This window comes from Typopeltis vanoorti, chromosome 22 (assembly GCF_054136105.1).
Source record: "Typopeltis vanoorti isolate ZY-2024b chromosome 22, IOZ_Tvanoo_1.0, whole genome shotgun sequence".
NCBI lineage: Eukaryota > Metazoa > Arthropoda > Arachnida > Uropygi > Thelyphonidae > Typopeltis > Typopeltis vanoorti.
Window position 1 is genome coordinate 65,947,388 of NC_143570.1, and position 25,734 is coordinate 65,973,121.

A 25,734-nucleotide genomic window follows, 5' to 3' on the forward strand; every position below is an offset into this window, starting at 1 on the left:
TTAAAGGGTTTAAGATATGGAAAAGACTTCTATTGGGATTTATTGATCAAGTATTTTTTTAGAACAACTATGTTACACCAACTGAGGCTTCAGGATATAAGGCACTTAAAGCTAAAAACTGATACAGACTATAAATCAAACAATTCCAATTATATTTGACAAAACAGAACGCATACAGTACATGCATAGTGCATGTATAATCTCGCTTGTTATTTAGGAACGTTCTATAATTGTCACCATAATTCAGTTCTTGTATGTTTAGAGATCTAATAAGGGTCTTCCAGATCTCAGAAAAGATTAATCCCTGGTTCCTGTTAAGGTTTTGTACAGAACGGGCAACTGTTGTGACTTCTTTAATAATTCGAGAGTGGAAATCCTCTTCTATGTAAGGAATGGAGCTTTTATCCCACTCTATGATATGGTTAGTTCTTGAGAAATGAAAGGATAAACCCGATTTTTCTTCCCCATTGTTATTAACATCTCCAATGTGCTCCCTTTGTCTAATCTCAAGGCTTCCTGAAGTCTGGCCGATGTAACTTAAACGGCATGAGCAGGTATGTTGTAAACTCCAGCAATTTTGAAGAAAGGATGGCTATCTTTTGGAGATCTTAAGAGTTGCCTAATCGTTTCTGTAGGTTTAAAAGTCACTCTTATTCTATGGGGTTTGAGGAGTCTTGCAACCTTAATAGAAACTGTTCCCATGTATGGAATGACGATTGTAGAAATATACTGTGTGTCATCTCGTTGTCTTTGTGGGGTGTCAGAGAAAAGTATCTTGTGGACGATTCTCTGAGAGTAGCCATTCATGGTGAGGTTGTTAGATATCAGTGATAATTTATCTTGGAGATCTGTTGTAATGTGGAAAGCTCGCTTTTTTTAACATGTGTACAATGCTAAAATGCTTAGCTCCTCCCACCACATTTCTCAGAAACTTAGCATTGTACACATGCTAAAAAAGTGAGCTTTCTGCATTACAACAGATCAACAAGATCTCCAAGATGAATTATCACAGGTAACTGAGGTTTCAATTCCTTGAGTTTATTTTTAACATTTTCTGTTCTGTGAGAACAAAACTGATCCCATACTAGCAGGGCAGGCTTCTTCAATAACCCCAGAGGATGTGTAGACCAAATGTTATCTATCCATAACTGGAATACTAGAATCTATTCCAGTAACTGGAATACATAACTAACGTAACTGGAATGCTCTCACACACACTGCAAGGAAGCAAGAAAGAAATCACGTAAATCGGAACAGAGAAAATTTCCAGAAATGAAAGTAATAAAAAACTGAGTATCGGTGTCTAAGACGCACCCTTTTTTTTTTCAAACCTATTTACAAAGAAAAAAAGTTTGTCTTATACACCGGCAAATACGGTAATTGGAATCGGTTGATTTATAGTCTGTAACAGTTTTTAGCTTTAAGTGCCTTATATCAGTTATGTACCCTGAAGATGCCAACAGACCTATCTGGTGAAACTAGTTGTTTTAAAAAGTACTTGATCAATAGAAGTAATTTCCTTAGTTTACATGTTCAAGAAAATAATGTTTTAACATGGGTTTAATATATAGTCTTTCTTGAGGTTATAACATTTGCTTTAGTTATATCACTTATACTTAGACCAGTTGGAACATTGTCATCAATCTAAGTTCACTAGAATTATTTTGACACGTCGACCGCCATAATGTTAAAAAAATTTTTGATCCCCAGGCCAACTTCTTTTTTGTTTTACAATTTGCTGAAAGTAACATAAAATAATCATATTTTATGATTTTTTATCTATTTCATGCAGCTAAATAGATTTGTTAAGTGCGAATCACATGTGCACCACACGGCCTGAGAAGAATTTTTTTACTGACTGGGCTGAGTGGTGCACACGTGATTCGCACTTCACACAAGGTCAAACTTGCATATCTATGACGCTTACAAACAGTTATATGTATTCAGTGTTTTGTCCAGTGGAATAAATTTGTTATAGTGATAAATACTGTTATAAATTGCCCTAATATGGGAGACTACGAAAAAGAGCAACGTCATTTAGAAGCCTTGATAAATGAAGTTCTATCTGATGACGAACCATACGAATATTCGTCGGAAAGTTACAACGGAAGTGATCTTAGTTCTGTGTCTTCAGATTCTGATTCTCTCATTGCTAGAAAGAGAATAAAAGTATCTACAACTTGTAATACTGAAGTTTTCGCTCCTAGTACATCTCAGTTTACTGCTGCTCATTCTGTAGAACAAACAATTGATGATGTTATAAGAAATCTGCATTTGACTAATGATTCTTCCTCAGATGAAATACTTGGAAATGTGAATTCAACCGACCTACAGTGGAATGAAATTACAGGTGATAATCTAAAACATTTTCAGTTTGTGGATAATAATTTTGGAATAAAACAAAATGTTATTGAAGAAATGCACGATAAACAGCCTGTAGACTTCTTTTTTATGTTTGTTGATGAAGGACTGCTGGACCAAGAAACTAACAGATACGCTCTTCAAAAACTCAGACAATTTTACCAAAAGCAAGGATAAGAAAGTGGAAAAACACAAATCCCAATGAAATGAAGATATTTTTGGGTCTGCAAATTTGGTTTGGTTTAGTGCAGATGCCAAAATTAGAGTGTTATTGGTCGAATAACATCCTTTATTCAGAAATCAAACAAGTTATGTCAAGGAATCGGTTCGATCTTCTTCTCAGTAACTGGCACTTCATAGACAACAAGGGTGGAAATACTTCTGAAAGACTTTATAAAATTACACCTCTCATAAATCATATAAGAAAAAATTTCCAGAAAATAATGATGCCTTCGAGTAATATTTGCGTTGATGAAACTTTAGTTCCTTTCTGAGGTCGTCTTGCCTTTCGTCAGTACATCAAGAATAAATGACACAAATTTGGCATAAAACTATTCAAATTGTGTATTGAAGATGGATATACATATGATTTCAAGATATACTGCAGCGCAGAAAAGACCAATACTACTAATAGTGTTCCAACTTCAATTGTTATGGGACTTTGTGAGAATCTACTTGACCATGGACGCACAATATTTGTAGATAATTATTATACCAGTATTGAATTAGCACACAAACTTTTGAATAGACAAACACACTTTGAGAAAAAATCGAAAGGGAATTCCACAGGATGTTACCCAGAAGAAATTGAAAAAAGGTGAAATAATTGGTAAAGAAAGTGACACAGGGGTGGTGGTAATAAAATGGTGCGATAAACGTGAAGTGCTTATGTTATCAACAAAACACACAAACAAAATGAAATCCCTTACAGCAAGAAATGGTAATGAAGTGCAAAAGCCAGAAGCTATTATGGACTATATAACAAAAGCAAAAGTTTTATTGATCTATCCGATCAGGTAAAAGCCTATTCTTCTTGTCTTCGAAGAAGTGTGAAATGATACCGAAAACTTGCAGTTGAAATTCTTTTAGGTTCTGCTGTGGTGAACGCTTTTATAGTATATAAGCGAGTTACTGATAAAAACATTAGCATCACGGAATTTAGAGAAAAAATTGCAAGAGTTATTAGGAATTACACCAAAGGAAAATAATGTTACTTCGACTTCAGACATGGAAAAACATATTTTAGAAGAGGTTGGTACCAGTAATAGGAGAAGATGTACATTTTGTGAGCCAGTTGTTAGACAAGCAATGACTATAAATTGTGGAGCTGCATCGCTTTTTCCATAATGGCTACTGCATTTTTGCAATAAGCTTGTATATGGTGATAGGGAAAATCCATTCAGGGCATGCTTACTATGGTATCCATTTCCTTTACTACATGACTGGCTGTGTAAGGATTATCTCTACTAACAATTTTACAAGAATATTATTTTGCCTGACTACTACTTAAGGTAATGACATCTGGGATATGCTGTCAAAGGTTTTGCAGTTCTAGAATTGTTGTGTGAAACTAATAAGGTCATTGCCCTAAAAAGAAGTTTTTGATTATAATGAAATTTTTGGATACTTTCATGGGGGAGGTATGTAAGTATATAATTCTCTTTTTTTTTTTTTTTTTTTTTTTTTCCCTTCCCGATAAGTGAGTTGTTAAAAATTTGCCATTTCCCTCTACGGTTAAATTCAGGAATTGGATGATATCCATTGCAAAAAAAAATTAAAAAATGCATATCCACTTAGCATCATTCATTGTCCTGCCACCATTATTATATATATTATATATCTCGACTCTAAACTATGGCCTGAATGTTTCCTTTTGCCACTAAAGCGGAGTATGCATGTTTACTAAATCTAATATCTCTTATTAGAGGATGGCAAATCTTGAATCTTCTTTACAATTTCTTTACGCTCACTCAAAATTTCCTTACTCCACTCTGTTGCATTCATTTACCAATCTGTCTATTCTCCAAATTCTAATAACTACTTTGATCCTTTTCATTGTTTGTCCTTGAAGATTATCTACCATCCAACACTCCAAAAGTGAGGTCATCTTATTTCGTTATTTCAATGTTCATAACACAGACTGGTTTACCTTCTCCAACCTCACTTGGTTGAATACCAAAAGATTCGGAGATGTTTTGTCTTCAGCAAAACCTTTCACAAATTGTCCACGTGTCTACCAGAATACCTGAATCCTCTCCCCTCTCACAATACTCCTAACTCAGTCTCCTTTCTTTTTGAACTTCCTCCACCATCTCCTCTCTGTCTGCTGTCCTTTGGCATTACAATACTAGTAAATGGGTGACTAGAGCATGTTTCTGCTCAACCTTTCTTTGAGCTGACTACCGTTTTCGTTCCTTCTGACTCAAACATCTACACCACCCATATAACTGAAATAATGACCTTGATATGAAGATTGAAATGTTGGGTGATTATTTTAGTTTATATTAAATTGAAGTTTTACTATAACATGGTAGTTATTTCCATAATTTTTTAATAATGATTGCTGATCACAGTGTAACTATGAAAGAGGGTTCTCACATTAAGAGTTGAAACAAATATTTTCAGAGATATTTCTTGGTGATTTTAGGTAATTGTTTTCTCTCTATGCTCATTGAGTTTGAAGGCTATATATTTTTCATGACTGGTCCTCTGTCTAAGCCAGAGTGACCATTGTTGTCCCACACAGCAGTCAATCTGATATGAGAAAATTTAGTTTTTATTCTTTCAGGATGACCTAGTCCATCTTGTGAGAGTGTTTGTGTATTGACTACATACTTTTTCTGGTCTCTGCTCTACCCTTTGTGTGCCCTGAATCATTAGGCATGCAAATCATCTCACCATGAATATACTACATTATAGCCTAGCAGTGATACCTTTGAAAGCAATAGTGAAGACTACTTACAAAAAATAATTATTTTGAGATAATTTTCACTCTTCATTTGACAAAGCTTGTTCCACACAAATCATCAGAATAGTAACATCACATCAGAACAGTAACTTCTACTACCCTAAATTCTGATCTCTGAACTGTTGGCATTCCATTCAGACAACCCTGCCGGTTTCAGTGCCTGGCAAAACCTTGGTTCTATCGTATCACTCACACGAAATATTTTCTTCCCTTCTCAAACAACATCCAAATCTCTAGACAAGATGAGATTTCCCTTCTTCGGATTACTCTCATCAGACCTCTCTCGGCATATGCACATTACAGATGTTGCTTCTTTGGCATCCAAAAAATTAGTATTTCTCTTTTGCTCAAGGCATGACATTACCTCTGAACAGCCATTAACCCTGTACAAATCCATGCAACTATCAAATACTGTTCATATATCTGGAGTGGTGCCCCCTAAGAGGTCCCTAAAATTATTTGACTCAGTGCAGAAGAGAGCAGTTAGGCTGATTAATGACCCATCTCTCGCTAATTCACTCCATCTACTCTCTCACAGGCATACAGTTTCTTGAATCTTCTACAAATACTTCCATGGTTAGTGTTCATCTGATCTGGTATCAGTAATTCCTTCACTCTCTGTTAAATCCATTGAAATATGTGCAACAGTTACTCAGCGGTCCCCTTCACAGTTCAACTCCATATCCATAGAACAAACTTTTCATTTATCCCTTCTGCTGTCCTCTGGAACAGTCTCCAGAAGTGAGACCTAACCTCATTGAGTGGCTAAAAGACAATTCTAACTCATTACTCTTGATCTGGATCATTCCAGGATACCTCAGCAGTTGTTCCACTAGACAACACCTGCAAAAGCCTTTGCTCTGACTCACAATAGTCAAAAATCCACCACTGAGCAAAACACCAGCCTCCACAAACAACCACCAAGAACCACTCATTTTCCTAGGGCAGGCACCCACTGAAGAGCTCTTATCAAGATCGTGACAGTAAGTGCCTCACAGGAAATCATCCAGTAGAATGCAGTGATCAGTACCACTTCAGTATAAACCACATTAGTGGGAGTCAGATCCAGGAAGATACCGAGATTAAATCAATGCATAAATCATATTTTTCATATATAAGTAGTAAATTGTATATCCCATATTTTTAAAATACTTTGAATCAGAGGTAGAAAGCTTTTTTGCTTAGTTATCAAGCTTGTAAAGGCAAGAAATTATATAATTTCTTGTCTGTTATAGCATAATTATGATTATAATATGGTGATAACACAGTTTTACCACATATATTTGGAAAATATGACATATGCGTTGATATAACTCCAGTATCATCCTGAGTCTAGGATGATACTGGAGTTATATCAATGCTAGTCCCACTGAGAAAATGGCAGTGAAGATCGAAACTTGTCTGAGTAGAAAGTGACTCTTCCCATAATGCACAGAGCAGTATACACGTACAAAAGGAAGCGTGTTTTGCATAATAGAGTATTAAGGCAGTTGATGCGTAGTCAATCACATCTGTACACAAATAGACTAGTTGTGAAGATACTTCACTTGCAACTTTGTGTACACTTGGATAAGGATTAAAACCAGAACATAATTTCTTGTTATTATAATTCATGTGAGCCTAACTGTTCTTTATTGCCAGGAATACTATCTGTAATAACATAAGTCTTTAATTTTACTTTTGTTGGTCATTCAGTTGAAAAATGCTGAGCAAGTACAGATGTGTGTCTAAAGAATGGGTATACTTGCATAGAATTTTTGCCATACTATGAAATGCTTTGAAGATATCACAACAGCTCAAGTTTATCTGAACTTTCCATAGCACTTGAAATGAAATAAAAAAAATATCTCATAGATCCTTCATGGATGTATCCATATTTATATATTATCTTAAAAGGTTTTCAGGTAATGTAGAGGTTCACTACTAAAGGATTTCTTCATTGTTTTGAAATGACTTGAGGGAAGCATAATGGATTTATAACTGAATTGGAATAGATTAGTTGATCCTGTCTGAGCTAATTTTCAACCAGTAGATTAAATGTCAGTGCAGTGAATAGTATAAGAAGTGCCAGTATAAGGCATTTAAAAAAAAAAGTGCTAGTTCCAGAATAAGTTGTGTATGTTTTTTTTGTACCTCTTGCTATCAAAAGCCCCAAACACTGTGGAAATTTATTACTATACAAGAGTTTAAGAATATGCCTAATTCAATCAGACATCTTGTTGTGTTATATGAAAAGTGTCTGGTGGTAAGGCTTATGTGTTGGCTATTCAAAACTGTAAGTTTTAAGGAAATTTCAACGTAGATTAATATTAACTAAAATAAATTTGATTAATACTTCCAATATTTCAGCAAAGTCAAATTGCCAACATTAGGGAACAGAATATGAGATGCATTAAGTAATAAAGATGAAGCATATCATCTTTATTACTTAATTATTTAGGCATACTGAGAGTATGCCTAAATAGTATCACTTAGTTGGCTAAATTGGGTAGGTTGTTGAAGAATGGTAGATGAGAGCTTCTCAAATTGGGGCAGCTTCATGCAACCAATTTGTTGAGGTTAGGATAGTTTCTTAAGGCAAAAGCAGATTCAAGGACAAGTTTTCCATGTTTATATTTGCTGTGGAGTAAAGTGGCTTTCTTCCAGTGTGTTCTATGGCAGGTATCTGAAGCATGGTCAGCAAGCCTGAGTAGCTGTAATGATGGAAATGCATATAGTCCTTATGTTCAATTCTGAATTTGGCTGCCTTAACTGTTTGGCCTTAGTAGGATAGATTACAATTACAAAGGACCTGATAAACACCTGGCAAGTCTAGGGACTGGTCTATGGTGGGATGCTAATTTTTTGTATGGGCTGTAAAAGTGTTGAAAGGTTGTATTTTTTAAGATTTTTTGTTAATTTTTTCAGATGTGCCTTGGATATATGGATTAGTGATAGCTTTCATGTAGCCTGTTCTGGATAGGTGGAGAGAGTGTGGGCTTGGGGTTTTAATATTTTTTGGATATGGTAGGAATTGTAACCATTGGTTAAGAAGGTTTTGTGAAGGTGGTGTATCTACCAATGTGTGTGTGTGTGTTTTCTGTAAATAGAGAATGACATGGAGATCCATCAGGCTGTCGTGTAATTAATGTATCTAGGAAGGGGAGGCTGTTGTCATTTTCTTTTTTTAATGTGAACTGGATCCTTGGATGTTTATTGTTTAGGTGTGTTAACAATATGTTGAGAACATCCAGGCCATGCAGCCAAATTGAGAACCCATCATCAACAAAGACAGTGGGTCTATATGGGGCAGAGTTTAGAACTTTCTCTTCAAATGTTTCCATGAAAAAAATAGCCAGAGGAGTAGAGAACATGGCTCACTCCACTATTTGTTTATAGAATTTTCTTTGCCAAACGAAATAGCCAGAGTTCGTAGTGAACTTAAACAAAGCTGAAATATTAGGAGCAAATTCAGTTTGAATAAGGTCTAAAGCATATTTAAATGAATTGATGAAGCTGATTGGCGAAAGTGACTATAATGTCTGTGTGTTGGAGTGTGAGGTTTTTTATACTGGCTTTAAAGTGGACTGAGATTTTTATTTGTGAAGAGATGTTGCCAGTATATTGTGAGAGTACTTTGGCTAATTTGTATGTGGTTTATCAGTGGCATCTAGTCCACTGATAAACCACATTAATGGTGCATTCTGTTTATGAATGAGCCATTATATGGTTTTAGTTTATTAGTAACTTCAACAGACCAGATGTGACCTTTTAAGGAGTGATCTCATCTTTGCATTGGTAGGAAGGTAGGTTGAGCAATCTTTAAGCAAGTTTTAATGTGTAATCATGATAATTTAGAACCAGTGTAGCATTTCACTTATCAGATTTAGTAATTAATATTTTATTATTCTTCTTGATTTCCAAAAGTGCTTCATATTCTTTATAGGAGAGGTTACTTTTTCGAGGTTTTGCTTAAGTTAGAACATTGCCAACATCCAGTCTGATATTGTTGGAAAATGGGTAGGAAGGCTAAGAATCCCACATTCAGATTGAATCATAATTTTTTCTATAGGAATTTTTATAGGTGTAGGAGTGTACTTTTGGCCAAGACATCATGCACAAATTGGTTCCAGTTTGAAGTTGAAAGAAGAAAAACTTCTGCTTGAATCTGCTTTAGACTTAAACTACCCTAACCTCAACAAATTTGGTTGCACAAAACTGTCCCAAATTTCGGAAGCTCTCATTATCTTCTGAACTTCAGCCCAACAACCACCAAGAATGCCCAATTTAGCAAATTAGGTAGCACTATGAGAGTAGGCTTAAAGTCCTGAACTCAGTGGGCTTAGTCTTCATTACTTAATGTAGTGCTTGCATGCTCATATCTTATATTTTATTCACTGATGATCACAATTTCACTTCGCCAAAATATTGGAAGTATTAAATTTATTTTAGTTAATATTAGTCTACAGTGTAATCACCTTAAAAAAATACAGCTATGATAAGTATGTTGTTGTTTTTTTCCGACCAAGAAACTAGTATAATAAAAAAATAACTAACACTGGGTTTATGGGTTGTAATGATTTAATAAACCTGCTAGTTTCTCCACTTAAGCTAGTGGCTTCATCTGCGTTGGGATGAACATGCAAATATACAAACATTAAATATGAACCACTGTGTCATTTGAAAAATGCCAAATGTGTAGGAACTGTTACACCAGAATACAACAGAAACAGGTGGAGCGTGAATGCTGGCACATGGTCAGTCATTGTTCAGCAGGTGCATCTGATAGCAGAAAAAAATTAAAGTCTGATGTGTATAAATATCTAATGAGTGACTTCCAATGTCACACAAAATTATCCCTTAGTTTCTGTTTAGAGTGCCTTGCGAGTGGATTACCGTTGTAGCCTCTTTGATATTATGGGAGCTGAAGTTGTCTTCTATGTACGGCATGGAGCTCTTATCCCATTCAGTGTTGTGGCAGGTGTGGGAGAAATGGAATGCCAGGCCTGAGCTGTCTTCTCTGTTGTATTGGCGTCCTCCAGTATGCTCCTTTTGTCTTATTTCTAAACTTCTCGATGTTTATCCTGCATAGTGGAGGCTACAAGAAAATGGAATATTGTAAACTCCAGGATGTTTGTTGAAAGGATTGTGGTCCTTGAGTGAGTGTAACAGATTTTGTACTATCATGATGGGTTTGAAAGCCACTCTGTCATTAGATTTTGGGAGATTTGCAGTTTTTAGCGAAATTTTGCCAATAAAAGGTATGGAAATTGAGGCTGTGTAATGAATGTCATGGATCTGTTGTGGAGAGAGGGATTAGAGAGTAGTATTCTTTGTGCTGTTTTTTTAGGATATCTGTTGCTGAACAGTAGTTGGAAAATAGAATGTATTCTTCTGTTAGTGTTCCTTCATCTCTCATAATAGAGATTGTCCTCTTTTTCAGTTTATGTACAATACCTAATTTTTGTGAAATATGGTGCAACAAGGAGAAATGTAGATAACAACCTGTATGAGTTGCCTTATAATACACGCCAAGAGAAATGCCTCCATCTTTTTTTTTTCTTTTTTTTTTAAGGTCATTATCTACATTTCTCCTAGTTGCAACATAGTTTTCCTAGTTTCTACCACCATGCTGACATTTCTTGTTCTATTTGGCAATATTTCAAGGTAATATACAGTCATACCCTGAAGTTACATGGTAGATGGGACCAACAAAAAGCATGTAAGTCGAATTCGCATAACTCGGGGTATAATTTTGCATGTAATTTATATATACAAACATACGAAATATTAGTTAATTGGGACCAAAGGTTTACAAAAACACCTATATTTTTTAAGAAATATAATCATAATTGTAGTTTTTCATACATAAAAAAAGAAAATTATTTCGATATCGATGGTTTCATAAAATCTAATAGATTTGTATGATGGCAGAATATCTTTTTCTTGTCACACAAAATTTCTTTGTAGCAAGCTAATAATTTTTTTATTCCTTGCCTTGTGGCTATAATTCGTTCCTCATTAGAATCTATGTCCTTCAAAATCTGTAAACCTTTCTTTTATGATTGTTCTTACTATGGATTCCTGTAGATCGAACTTCTTTGCTAGCTCACAAATTTTCATTCCGCTTTCAAAATCCTTAATAATGTTGAATTTTGTTTCCAGCGTCAATGTTTTTTCTTGCTAGCTGAAGAGGAATCGGACTTGCTTCTTTTAGATGACATTATTATTTTTTATGTGATAAAATTTTTATCAAGAACATAACATTAAACAATTGCAAGGTTTGTAGACTATAAAAATCGTGTGTGAATGGAGACCACGCGAAACACGTCAGCGCTTGTTCACAGAATGTGCGACACTGGTGAATGCGGCCGGCGCAGGAAAGATATGACTAGTAGTGAGGCATGAAGTGGGACGGGAATACGTACATATAAGAAACCACGTAACTCCAGATTCATGTAAGTCGGGGTATGACTGTATATCCATGAAAGTAAAAAAAAAAATTACTCACTATAGTATACTTCAACAGAAATGAAGTTACTTCTCAATTTCAAAACTTATAGAAATTGTTTTCTTTTAATGCATTAATTGGAATTGTTAGACATATAGTGCATTTGGTGTTGAAATGTCACACATTTACTTCATTTGTGATTTTAGAGAATATAACAACAGATTGCTGCCTGTAGATAGTGATTACTAAACAGATTAATTAATGTACTTTGAACACATTTCATCTGTCATCCTGATATATAGAATATCATTATCTTCAGTTTTTATATCACCTTTATCATCTCTGATTTCTTTTACAGTATTCTTTCCTTCATTTCTAAACTTTTTCAGTAGCTTCCAGAATATTTTGCTACCTTCCTAGTATGTATTTCTATGTTCTTAGCAAAGTCTTCTCGTGACTTTTGTTTAGCTAGTTTTACACATGCTTTGCTTTCTTACATTTTTCTCTGTATTCTATAAGAGCAAAAGTTGACTTACTTGACAGGAACTTTCGATTTGCTTTTTGCTTTTTCTTTACTGCCACTTTAACTTCCTAACTCCACCATGGAGATTTGATTGTTCTTTCCTTGCAGATTACCTTGCCACATGCCTCTCTGACTGAATCATTTGATGCTTCCTTCAGGATTTGCTGCTGAATCTTCAAGGCTTGGTTCTTGTTTTCAATCTTATTTTCCTTTTTTTCTTGAATAATGGTTGTGCATTTGAGTCTACAGTTCACCTCCTCACACCCTTCTTTTTAATATGAAATTCAGTTTTAAACCTGCTTAACTCTAAATGGTGATCACTTTTGTAATATTTATAGTGAACATATTATGACAATTGTTGACACAGACCTAGCACAAATTAAGATTGTAAGCAAAAAAATAAATAATTTATATATGCAGATGATACAGCTCTCATTACAGAAATCAAGGAAGAGCTGAAGCAATTAATTCTGTTATTTACGAGGAAAAGCAAAAAAGTTGGGCATAATTTGAACATCAGTAAAACAAAAGTGGTGGCTTTTGGCATTTCAAATAAAATATAGGTGGTTGAAAGTTATGATTTATTTGGGTTCAGAATAAGCAACATCAAGATGAAATTAAAAAGATAGCTATTGGGTAACAAGCTGTGTTGAACTTGACAAACATTATGAAAGATAGATATGTTAGTAAGGCGACTAAGGACTGGATTGTTAAAGATGGAGGTATTTTCACTGGTGATGTATGGATAAGCTTGATCATTATGCAGGCAAATCTATTCATTTGAATTACGGATATGGAGAAACTATTAAGAATCTCATGTACTACAAGAATGACTAATAAGATTTTAGAGAATGCCGCATGAAGGCAGACTGCTAAACCAGAACTAATGTACTTTGAACACATTTCAAGTAGGAGAATCATTGAAAATCAATGTGGTTATGTTGAAAGATTGGGCACGAGGAGAGGCAGACAGCAAAAGAGCATTGACAACAAATGAAAGAACTTACCAATATGAATTTCCAACTGCTGAAAGAATAGAAAAAGAGTGAGAGAGAGAGAACCTATATTCACAAGGTTACCATATAATAATTATGGTCCTTAAATATTTCTATTTCATTTTTAATTATTTATTAAATATTTGCTCTGTGTATGTTTTTATATATATATATATATATAATTGAAATCTTTATTCATTTAGGCTAAATTTAAATTAAAGAAATATCTTCACTACCAACCAGAAATAAATCGAAGTATGAGGGCTATCCTAGTTGACTGGATGATAGAAGTACAGGAAAACTTTGAGTTAAATCATGAAACACTTTATTTAGCAGTTAAACTAGTAGATCACTACCTAATGGCATACCCTGTTTCAAAGGCACTTCTTCAGCTAGTTGGGGCTACCGCCATATTTATTGCATGCAAGTTTGATGTAAGTTTCTCCATTAATAATAATAATGCATATGTTCCATTAGATTACAAAAATATGAATTTATGTTTAGGTAATGCATTATATCTTCAATTAGAAGAAATCCAATGTTGTAATGATTCTAGTATTACACAATTATTATTTTCCTGGCCTCCGTGGAGTCACAAGACTCATTGTGGAAAGTCAACACAAATTCTATTATACCATTCCGTGAAAGTAAAAAATATTTATTCATTCAACTAGTTTCCAATGCACTATAGCATACTTTATCAGGAATGAAGTTACTTGTCTTTTTTTTTTTTTTCTATAGTGTTATTCTATAATTTTGTCAATTTTAAAACATCTAGTAGAAAAAGTATTTTTTTTAATGCATAAACAGGCATTAATTGGAACTGTTAGACAAATAGCATTTGCTGTTTGAAATGTCACACACTTACTTCATTTGTGATTTCTGCTTTGTAACATCTGACATAACCTAATTCTTTGATTTTTATAGCTGACTACCATTAGTTCATAATAATGGCTTAATTTTTTATTGTGCTGTGTTGCACTTTGTCATTTTGAAGGCTTCAGTATAGCTATTAATTTCAGTTTTTGAAGGCTTCAGTATAGCTATTAATTTCAGTATATGCTATTCTTGTTAGCTCAGATATTACCTGATGTTTTTCTTCCATTGTTTCATAACTCAAGCCTGATTTGTGTTCCATTTTTTCCCCCATCAGTGTCTTTAGTATGTTCTTTCTTGGGAATTTCTCATAAATGATTCAATTGCCTGAAATAACACATGTCAAATGCACAATGTTTTATACATACCTGCCTTCTTAAGAAGCAAATGAGTCTGTTTGATGTTCCAAGGAGAGTATTCTGTCATAAGTGAAGGTAACTTAGAGGTTTGCTGTTTTAATATACTAGATACTTTATAGGGGCCACCATAGCCAAAAATGGATAACTGGGAAGAGATTTCTGCGTAATCTTTTAAGAAATATAGCATATAGTAGAGAACTGACTTGAGCTTATGACATATCTCCCATACTCACCTTCTTATGGTGCATGCCATTAGGTATCTACTTGGGTACTGAATAAATGAGTATAGCCTATCTCTTTTGGGATTTACCTGAATAAATTGCATCCTCTCTTTTCTAAAACCAAAAGTAGTGATGGAACAAATGTCGTCTGTGGTGACATCAAGTAAAACACCTGTTGTCATCATAGAATCAGGACGAACAGACAGCTGAACAGCTGAGTAGTTAATGACTACTACAAATACAGAAACATTAAAGAAATTTTTGAAAAAAAGAGCAAAGATAGTAACTACTGGATTTCTGTTCAGGACACAGATTATACTCAGTTCTAATGACAAGTTCCAACATCATGATGTGCACAAATTCACATGGACACAAGAAAGGAAGGTGGCAAAATGTTCTGGAGGTTGTTGAAAAGCTTAGCAATGGAGGAAAGAGCATTTTAAAATGAATGAGATGGTAAAGATATTCTAGATATCTGGAGTGAATACTTTTTGAAAGATTGTTAAATGAAACATGACAGAATGGTGATAGAAAATATTTCAGAGGAATATTTTCTACCATTAGAGTAAAAAGAAGGTACAGCCATGGGCTCACCACTTTCTTCCCTATAGCTAATTTTTATATGGAAGACTTCAAGCAATGAGCTCTAAATTCAGCAACCCTGAGGCCCAAAGTCTGGCTTTAGGTGAACAACACCTTGTTTCACAGTAAGCAATGGACCTTTCCACAGGACTCAATTACCTGCATTGAGTCCTATTGAAATGCAGAGACCACACAACAGTGGTTGGAGGTAAATATGCCCGACCACATATCACATTCTGATTGGCTGTCTGGAAGTCCCATTCTGGGTTTGAATTGCCAGCCAAAAGGTTGATTTGGAGTAAGCAGTGGCAGCATTTCTGTTGAATGTTGTGTTTGCTGCCATTACCATGTGGTCTCATAGACTTCAGGTATGTGCGAAGGCAAAAGGGAAACATTTCGAACATTGAGTGCTGCTATATGCACATTACATATGTGGTTTGTATGTGCTGAAAGCTGCACATGATTTGCTGATAGATGAAAGTTTTTGTCTGCACAAGTTGTAACAGTGTTTTAGCTTACTATCATATGAAAGGGGGAACATTGGGTTCATTAATTGTAGTAGGTACTAGTAAGTTAAGTATGCGAGAGGACATGAAAGGATTGTTGGAAGAGGTGAGAGTGATAGTAAGTATAACCTTGATATGATAAAAATGAATTAAGAAGAAGAAGAAAGCTATGATGGCAAATGATTCGGTGAGTAATCTTTGTAAAAGGAATGGATGCAAGTTTTTGGATGTGTGGAGTAAGTTTGAATGAAGATTGGATTTGTATAACAGGGATAGTCTGTACTTGAATACATTTGACATCAGGAATCTTGAAAAATTAATTGATTGATATAAGACCTACCACAGAGTCAGGGAAACTGAATTCTGATTGGAGGAATTGTGAGAATGTGCGTGTATAAGAGCAACAATGTTAAATACCTGCATTAATGATCATCATCAGTCTTGGGACTGGTAGCACAGCAGCAATTTCCTCCATTCCGCTCTGTCATTGGCTTTCTTCTTAACCTCGTGGTAACTCCTCAAACCCGTGCTGTCTTTGACTTTGTCAAGAAAGCTTTTCCCCTCTATTTTGCCTTCAGTTATTCTTTTCACAAGTCCATCATGTCGAAGTATATGTCCAAACCACCTATCTCTTCTCATTTTGATCGATTTTATTAGAGTTCTTGTTTCGTTTATCTCTGTCTCAGGACTTGTTGGTTTGATTTTTTTTCTGTCCATTTTATTTTGTTCATGCGACGCCAGCACCACATTTCAAAAGCCTCCAATCTTCTTACATCTTCTGTACCTAGAATCCAGGTTTTACATCCATACAGTGCAATGCTCCATTTCAATGTCTTTACTAATTTTTTTTTTCAATTGTAGGTTGAGGTTTCCTGTTAAAATGCTTTTCATCTTAGAGAATTGGGCTTTTGCGTTGATCTTATGTCTTCTCTTGTTCCACCATCTTCTGTTATTAGGCTTCCTAAATATTTAAAGCTTTTCACTTGTTTTATTTATTCCCCGCTGATGTCTATATGCTCTGTATTGATAGGGATTTTGCCTGTAATAATAATGATTTTAGTCTTATCTGTGTTGATTTTCATTTTATATTTTTCAAGGTTATTATTTAGTAATTCTAGAATTGTTTTTAACATTCTTCTGTTTTCTGCTACAAGGGCTATGTCATCAGCAAATCTTATACACATGACTTGCTCACCATTTATCTTTATGCCACTATTTATTTTATCTTTAGTTTCCTGAATGGCCTTTTCAATATATAAATTAAATAAAAGTGGTGAAAGTATACATCCTTGTCTTACTCCACTCCTGATATTTATATTATGGAACTCATTATGAAGAAAGAAAAAGAACAATTCTTTGTTCATCCAGTTCAAACCTATCAAGCATGTGTAATAATTTTTCTGCAAAAATAAGGAACTAGATAAGAACAGAGATCTGCACTTTCTGAAACTGTGTCACGAAGACCACAGACAAGCGTATACAAAAGAGCATGCAGGTAATTTATTGTCTTTACTAGAATGGTAGGCATATCAGAAACCAAGGAGTAGAGTTGGTTACATTGGTTAATAGATTTGGATTTCATATTGTAAGCATTAGTGAGACCTGGCTATCAGAAGCAGATGTACTAACTGATATCAAGTGCTATATTTTTAGGAAGGATAGGACAAGAAGGAGCAAGTTGCTAATGATATCAGATGACTTGAATCCAGTTATAGTTGATACCTGAATACCTGACTTGACTTCGATACTAGTAACAGTTTTTCATGTGGCAGTGAGTTTAAATCCATCTGGTGTGAGATGGAGTCTAACAAGATTATATACATAGTGGGGTGTTGCAACATACCTGATGGATCAGTTGCTAGTGATGAAGAAATGCATCACCAAATAAATACAATGGATGCAAAAGGAGTAATCATAATGGGGAACTTGAATTATCCAAACATTGATTGGGGAGCTATAAATCGTATGAGAAGAATGACACTGAATTTATTGAGCTGTTGTGAGACGACTTCCTCAAGCAGAATGTGACAGATGGAACTTGTGGTCAAAGAGTGTTAGATCTGATTATAGTGTCAGAGGAGATTTCTGTTAAAGACACAACTATTCTGCCTCCAGTTGGTGACAGTGATCATGCAGAACTTACATGGAAAGTGGCTAAATTTATGAATGTTCCATTCAGAAAAGATTACATTACATCTGAGGGTTATGCTGGGTTTGTAGCGTATCAGTGAATGGGAAGGATATTGACATTGCATGGGAAGTATTTAAAAAATACTTAAATGATTTCGATATCAGAATGCATCCCTAGAGTTAGGAGTGAAATGGATGTGTAATCTAATTAAGCAAGAGATTCATAAGAAAATATGATGTGGAAGGAATATTGTGTTCATGAGGATGATGTCAGTTATGATAATTATAAACAGCAGGCCAGAAGAGTCACAAGTATTGTAAGGAAAGCTAAGTGTGAGTATGAAAAGAAACTTGTTCTTCAAGTTGAAGATAACTGAAAATAATTCTTCTGTTATGCTGTGAGTAAAAGAAAGAATGAATTTGAAAGAATAACTACTAGATGCAAATGGTCAGGTTGACTGATGCAGAAGTGATTATTCAACTAATGAGCAGCCATTTTGCTACAAGCTATGAACTTGGTATATGTAACATTGAACTCTTCATATGAGTGTGAATTCACACTTGTGTGAATGAGGAGGAATCATCAGCACGGATGCTGAAAGAGTGTTCAGCTGAACTGGCTATTCCCTTGACTATATAATTTGAGTCTCAGACAGAAGATTCCACCGAATTGGAAAAAATGTATAGTAATCCCATTGCACAAGAGTGGTGCAAAGACCAGTGTATTCAACTATATATCCAATCAGTATCTCAGAAATAGTGTGAAGATTTTGGAAAGGTTGGCTAGGACTTGCATTCAGAAATGAGTTGACAGTGAATCTCTACTTTGCAACAAACAGCTTAGGTTTAATAAAGGAAAGTCATGTTTTAGCAACTTGTTCATCATTAGCAGTGGTTCTAACAGGCATTTAAGTGTCCACAACCTTCCAACTATTCTTTGTTAACTGTAATTCAAAGATAACGTGGTTAGTCCTATACCTCCCAGAGTGCCCTATGTCTGTAGATGTGTGTGTTCACGAGGGCCGGTTTGCCTGTTCTGGAGCACAAAAAAAACACGAACTTCTCGGTGAAAAAACCCTACCTACGTATGAGACTGGCTAACTTACCTTTCATCGAAAGAGACCAGATAAAGATTCAGATTCCTCACATCACAGACTGTAATTGTACTCAGGTCTTTCCGACCAAACGGCTTATTCTATACTGACTGAACTATAGGGCCTCGCTTGCTCACATTCTATAATAATGTTACCACTGCATTAGGCGAGGGAATGGATACACTAAATACTTTGGATTTTGTTAAGGCTCTTGACAGAATACAGCATAGAAGACTGTTTCATAAATTGGAGAATATGGGATTGGATTATAAACTATTGGCATGGATAAGAGGATGGTTGATTGACATATCAAAAAGTTATATATGGGGAGTGTAAATCTGCAAGATTCAGAGTAACCAGTGGTGTGCCTCAAGGATCAGTCCTTGGTCCATTGTTATTATTTTTTTTTAATTGTGGTTTTCTGGTCAAACCATTTTAAGACTATCTTCCACCAAGGAAACAAAACTACAATGCCAACAATAGAAGAAAATAATGATCACCCAAAAATTTTACAAGAAGAAGTTAGATATGCAATAAAACAGATGAAAAACAATACAATAAAGCATCAGGCATTGATACTATCCCTACTGAACTGTGGTCATATGGAGGCAGCATATCAATAGAATATTTAACAACCCTATTCAATAAAATAGTACAAACAGCAGAGATCCCAGATGACTGGAGAACTGGAAAGATCATCCCAATATACAAGAAAGGAGACAAAAGAGACTGCAGAAATTACAGACCAATCAATTTACTCCCTCACACCTATAAAATATTCATTAGAATTATACAAAATAGATTAAAAAACACCTACGAAGAAATGATAGGCATAGAACAAGCTGGTTTCCGAGGAAACTATTCAACAATAGACCAAATTTTCACATTGCGCCAACTAGCAGAGCTTAGCTGGGAAGACCATAAAGAACTATATTGTTGTTTTGTGGACTTTAAACAAGCTTTCGATAAATTCTACTAGAAAAAGCAATAGACAAATATACAATATAGTTTCTAATAAAATATTACTCTAAGACAAATGCAATAATTAAAAAGGACACACTCACAACAGAACCCATAGAGATCCAAAAAGGAGTAATGCAAGGATGCCCATTATCCCCATGCCTATTCAACATATATCTTGAAGAAGTTGTAAAGAAAGCAATAGACAATGAGCCTGGAATCAATGTCAGCGGTTTAAACATAAATAATATCAAATATGTAGATGATCTCGTCCTTCTTGCAAGAATCCCAAATGAACTACAAAAGTTGATCAACAAGCTAAACGAAACCTGTAAAACATATGACATGACAATAAATATACAAAAGACAAAAGTGATGAAAATAGGGAGGAACAGAACTACCATCTCAGCAACCCTAAACAGAGAACAAGTAGACAACTTCATATACCTTGGATCAAAACTAACAGAAACAATAGATGAACTCAAAACAATCAAACACAGAATAGCGATAGGATGGACCACCATGGGAAAATTACAGAAAATCTGGAAAACAAACAAGATATCTAAACAAGCCAAAAAATCAAATTATATGAAGCAATAATTATACCAACAGTCATCTATGGAGAAGAAGCGTGGACAGTTAAAAAAAAGAGAGGAGAAAAAACTGCTGGCATTTGAAATGAAATGCTTGAGAAAAATAAATAGAACAAGTTGGATAGAAAAGAAAACAAACATCACAGTCAGACAAGAACTATTGTATAAAAAGACAATAATAGAAAAAATTAGAAAACAACAACTGAGATGGTTTGGACACACTGTACGCATGGATGCAGACAGACTTTCTAACGTCCTAATCAATACTTTTCCAACTGAAAAAAGAAGACCTGGAAGACCAAGAATTACCTGGCTGAAATTCATAAAGAACATCTCGGGATGCAGAACATATAAGGAACTTTTTCGAACAGCAAGGAATAGAGAAGACTGGAAGATCCTGCTCAAGAGAAGACTCAACCCATTTTAGATGGAAGAGAAGAAGAAGAATTTGATTTTTATGGCACAAAGACATCAAAGGTCGTACTGCACCTGGACACAGGTCACAGCAGTACATGATATTGGTTAGTTGGATAATCACAAACATTCGTGTCTTTGGCAGGATTCAAACCTGCAGCCTCTTGGCTGGAGATCAGATATGCTAACTACTCGGCCAACCAGGCAAGCTCATTGTTATTCAGTCTGTACATTAATGACACTGGGAAGGATTTGACATGTGACATACAGCTATTTGCTGATGATGCAAAAGAGGTAGGGTGATGCGGTACTTGCAGAATGATTTGAATGGGCTGGAATTGTAGGTATGTGGAAATGGCTGTCATTTCAATGTTAATAAATCACTTCGGAGTGATTAGATATCCAGTGTCTTATTATATTGGTGGGATTATGCTTGAAGAAACTGACGAGGCTAGGGATCTCGGAGTTTTAGTAGACAGGAAGTTGAAGTTTAAGGATCATATAGCAAATATTGTAAATACAACTCAGAATAATAACAATGCTAAAACAAACAGTGACATCTAAAGATAAGAAAGTCATTTTGCCTCTTTACACAGGCTTGATAAGACCTCACCTGGACTATTGTATGCAAGTCTGGTTTCCAAAAATTACCCAAAAAATCGTGACTCTCCTGCAACTCAACCCAGACAAGAAGAAGCCCACAGGACTCCTATACCATATATTAAAAACATCTCTGAACGTTTGGCAAAAATTATGAAAAAATGCAAACTGGTTGCCACCTATAAACCCATCAACCAAATTCATGACTTGCAACTTTCTCCAGTACACCAATGATGCTACCTGGCATTTGCGAAGTATACTGTTCTTGTAACTTATCTTAAACAGGAAGATCTATAAATAAACGTGTCTCTGAACATGAAGACCACATATGTCTCATCAAACCTCACAAATCTGGCCTTGCACAACATGGAGTTGAAAATGTTAATCACAGGATCCAATGACAAAACACTAAACTATTACATAGTTTATATATAAACATGTTCGTTTATATAAAGAAAGTGTCGTTATTCCAAAAGTCTGGGAAATTGTTATCCTCAAGCGTATAAAATAAATTTATCTGTTATATTTTATTTAATTTACAGCCTAATTAAGTACATACATACATGGCCCACCTTTCCTAATTGGGTTGTGGGGGCAGCAGCTGCAAGAGGAACTTCCAATGGTCATGATCCTCCGCCACCAAGTTCTGGTGCAATTCTCAAACGTCTCCACCTAAGGTTTTGGATATAATCTATCCAGCGAGTCCTTGGCCTCCCACCCTCTGGCTTTGCAAAGTGGGCCTGCTGAGGGAGCCTCTCGTGGCATTCTGACCAGGTGCCCGTACCAACGTAACTGTGATCTCTCAACACAGAGAAGCAGTGGTTGAGTATTGAGGGTTTCCCGAATTGCAGAGCTTCCGAGTCTGTCGAGTCTTGTCAGCCACGTAACCCCTCGAAGGAACCTCATTTCAGCTGCTTGGATTCGTTTCTGCATTCTTTCGGTCATTACCCAACTCTCATGACCATAGGTGAGGATGGGGACATAGACTGTATTGAAGACTTTGCCTTCTGGCTTAACTCCTGCTTCAACACTACCGAATGGCCAAGCTCCCACAATATTGCGCTTGCTGAGCCAATTCAAGTATCTAGCTCTACGTCCTACTTTCCATCACTCATGAAATGGACCCAAGGTATTTAAACTTCTCCATCTGCCTCAGTGGGACTCCACTGACATGTAGAGTGCACTGAGATGGTTGTCTTGAGACCACAGATTTTCAGTTTTTGTCACACTGATCTTCATTCCAGCTTCTGCACGAACAGCTACAAACCTATCCATGGTCTGCTGGAGGACATCTGTGGAAGAGCTAAGCAGAACTAGGTCATCTGCAAAAAGCAGACGTCCAGTGCTACATCTTCCAATTCTAACACATTCACTGCCTCGGCTGCGCCTATCAATCCAGTCCATAAATATTATGAAAAGGAGGTGCGACAGGACACACCCTTGGCCGAGGCCAGTGGAGACTGTGAAAGGTTCAGACTTTGTGCTGTTTACTCTGACACAAAACTCTGGGCATTCATACAGGGACTTGATGGCAGCTAATAGTTGGCCATCCACTCCATACTCCTGTACTACTTGCCAAAGCTTATCCCGAGGAACCCGATCATATGCCTTCTCCAAGTCTACAAAACATGTAGACATTCTTGGCATATTCCCAAGATTTCTCAAAGACTTGCCTTAAAGTGAAGATTTGGTCAGTTGTGCTTCTACCAGGACGAAAGCCACATTGTTCTTCCTGGAACTTTGACTCAACTATGCTCCTGTACCTTCTTTCCAAGCACTTAGCATACACTTTCCCAGGCAGGTTGAGCAGAGAGATGCCACGATAGTTGCTGCAATCCCTCTGGTCTCCCTTCTTGAAGACTGGTATTATTATGCCTGTCTGCCATTGCTTTGGTGCTCGCCCAGATATCCAAGCAGCCTGACACACTTGAGTCAGCCAGAGAACACAGTCTCGATTTAAGGCCTTTAGCATTTCTGGTCGAATTTCATCATCACCAGCAGCCTTGCTTGATTTTGTTGCTAAATGGACTTCTTCTGCTGTGAGACTAGTCATCTACACCTCTTGGATGTCCACAACCACTGGTCCACCTGGGTTAAGAAGGTTCTCAAAGTATTCCCTCCATCTGTGGAGAATATCCTTCTCGGTTGTTAAAAGTGCACCATCAGAGGCCTTAATTGCCCTTGCTGTGCACGATTTCCTCCCTTGAAGGTGGCGGATGGTCTGCCAGAATACTTTGTTTGTATTTGCATAGGATGAGTAATCTTTCTCCAAAGGATTCCCATGCCTTCTGCTTTGCTGTCTTTACTGCTCTAGCAGCTTTTTGCACCTCAGCATACCGGAAACGCATCTCAGGTGACCTGACCCTAAGCCATGTGAGGTAGGCCTCCTTTTTTGCCCAGACAGCTTGTTGGACTTCTTGGTTCCACCAAGGTGTCCTTTACTCACTGCCTGTCGCCACGCCGAGCCGCTTTCTGCCATAGCATGAGAGTGCAGAGGCAGTGACAGCTGTTCTGAACAGTTCCCACTCCTCCTCAACATCTGCAGGGTCGCCGTTCCTCCATATGCATTAAAGTCACCCATTAGCAGGACTGATTCCATGTTTGCCACCCTGTCAAAAGCAGCATCCACTTCCTCTAGTAAGGCAGAGTATCTGACACCAGATTAGGTGCATAGGCATGCACCACAGCCAAGTCATGGTTTTTCACCTGGAGCCTTAACACGCATACCCATCCCCCCAATGGGATCCACTCAACAACACAGTCTGATAGCCAGGGGCTTTTGAGTATCCCCACGCCTGCCTGAGCAGACATTATCGGGCTCACACCAGAGTAGTAAAGCTTCCACCCCTCATCCAGGTCAACAGTTCCAGAGCCTCTCATCTTGGTCGAAGATAGCCTAAGTCTAGCCGGTAGAGCTTGGCTTCCTTGACCAGTTCCAACTCCTTCCCTGTCAGAGAGATGTTCCAGTTGCCTAATGCCATAGTCTGTTGCCGTTGTCGTTGCCATTTCCGTCCTCTTGCAGAATCATTTCTTTGCGCTGCCCCTAAACACCTCCCCAAACAGGTAGTGGGCCCATTGATGGAGTTTCCTCTAGCAGAGTGGTGTCAGTGTGACGGATGATGCGGTATGACTATTTTTTGATGACTTGACCATGTTACGGTGTTTGGTAATGTCTAATGCCTAATTAAGTTTAATCCATAAATACATGACTATACTTCGAGGGATTCCAATTTAAGCATGTGCGCTAATGTTTTTTGAATTTCGTTCCTATTATTGTTTGATAATTGTACTGGCAATGTCTTATGATGCGCAAGATGAAATATTTACATATTAGAAAATTATCTACTGTGGTATACGTATTATTTTCTTGTTATGAATTCTCCACAGGTTTCGCTGTACAAGAAAGAACTCCATTTATTTTGTTGCCAAATACTGTTTTTGAAGTTAACGTCTAATGGTTTGAGTATGGTGTTTTATTTAAAAATAAAACAAAACCTTGTTTTCTATTATTTTTATTGAGGATGGTTTATATCCTTTTATTATACTTCTTGTCAGTATGCAGTGCAATAAGAAACCACTTAGTCATTCATGTCCATATTGTTTATTGAGTAAATGATCATTATGTTTGATGAAATAGACTCATCCTTTTGGTATTTTTCGTTATTGTAGTTGCCAAGTAAGGCTGTTCAGAATTTACTGCCGAAGAGGGATTGTGCTTGCATGGTAGCATGGGAGGACTCATTAGCTAGCTGTTGACCATTTTACTTTCATTATGTTATTGTTTATTGTCTTCTACAAATAATTCATAATGAGTGGTGTGATAAAGTTTTTGTTTTGTGAAAAACAATAGTGCTGAAGAAATTCACCAACAACTGTGTAAGATTTGTATGCCTAACATAATAAGTGACAGTAAGGTTTGATAATGGTGTTGTTTGTTTAACGATGGGTGCAGCGTTGTTCATGATGAAGAGAGCAATGGCAGGCAGAGTGTGGTGACAGGCGACTGGTGGACAGGGTGAACACAAAAATTAATGAGAATTGTTATTTTACAATTGCAGAACTTTCTTTTGAATTCTCAGAAGTTTCACAATCAGTCGTTTATGAAATTGTGACAAAAAAAGC

General features: G+C 36.3%; 1 protein-coding gene across 2 annotated transcripts in view; it reads left to right on the forward strand.

The window, feature by feature from the left end:
• Nucleotides 1-25,734, forward strand: part of CycB3 (cyclin B3) — a 144,669-nt gene that overhangs the window by 42,257 nt on the left and 76,678 nt on the right. For both annotated transcript variants that reach the window (XM_090412181.1, XM_090412183.1), the window contains exon 5: nucleotides 13,481-13,711. In XM_090412181.1, coding sequence (XP_090268307.1) covers nucleotides 13,481-13,711 — 231 coding nt within the window. The remainder of the gene's footprint in view (nucleotides 1-13,480; nucleotides 13,712-25,734) is intronic.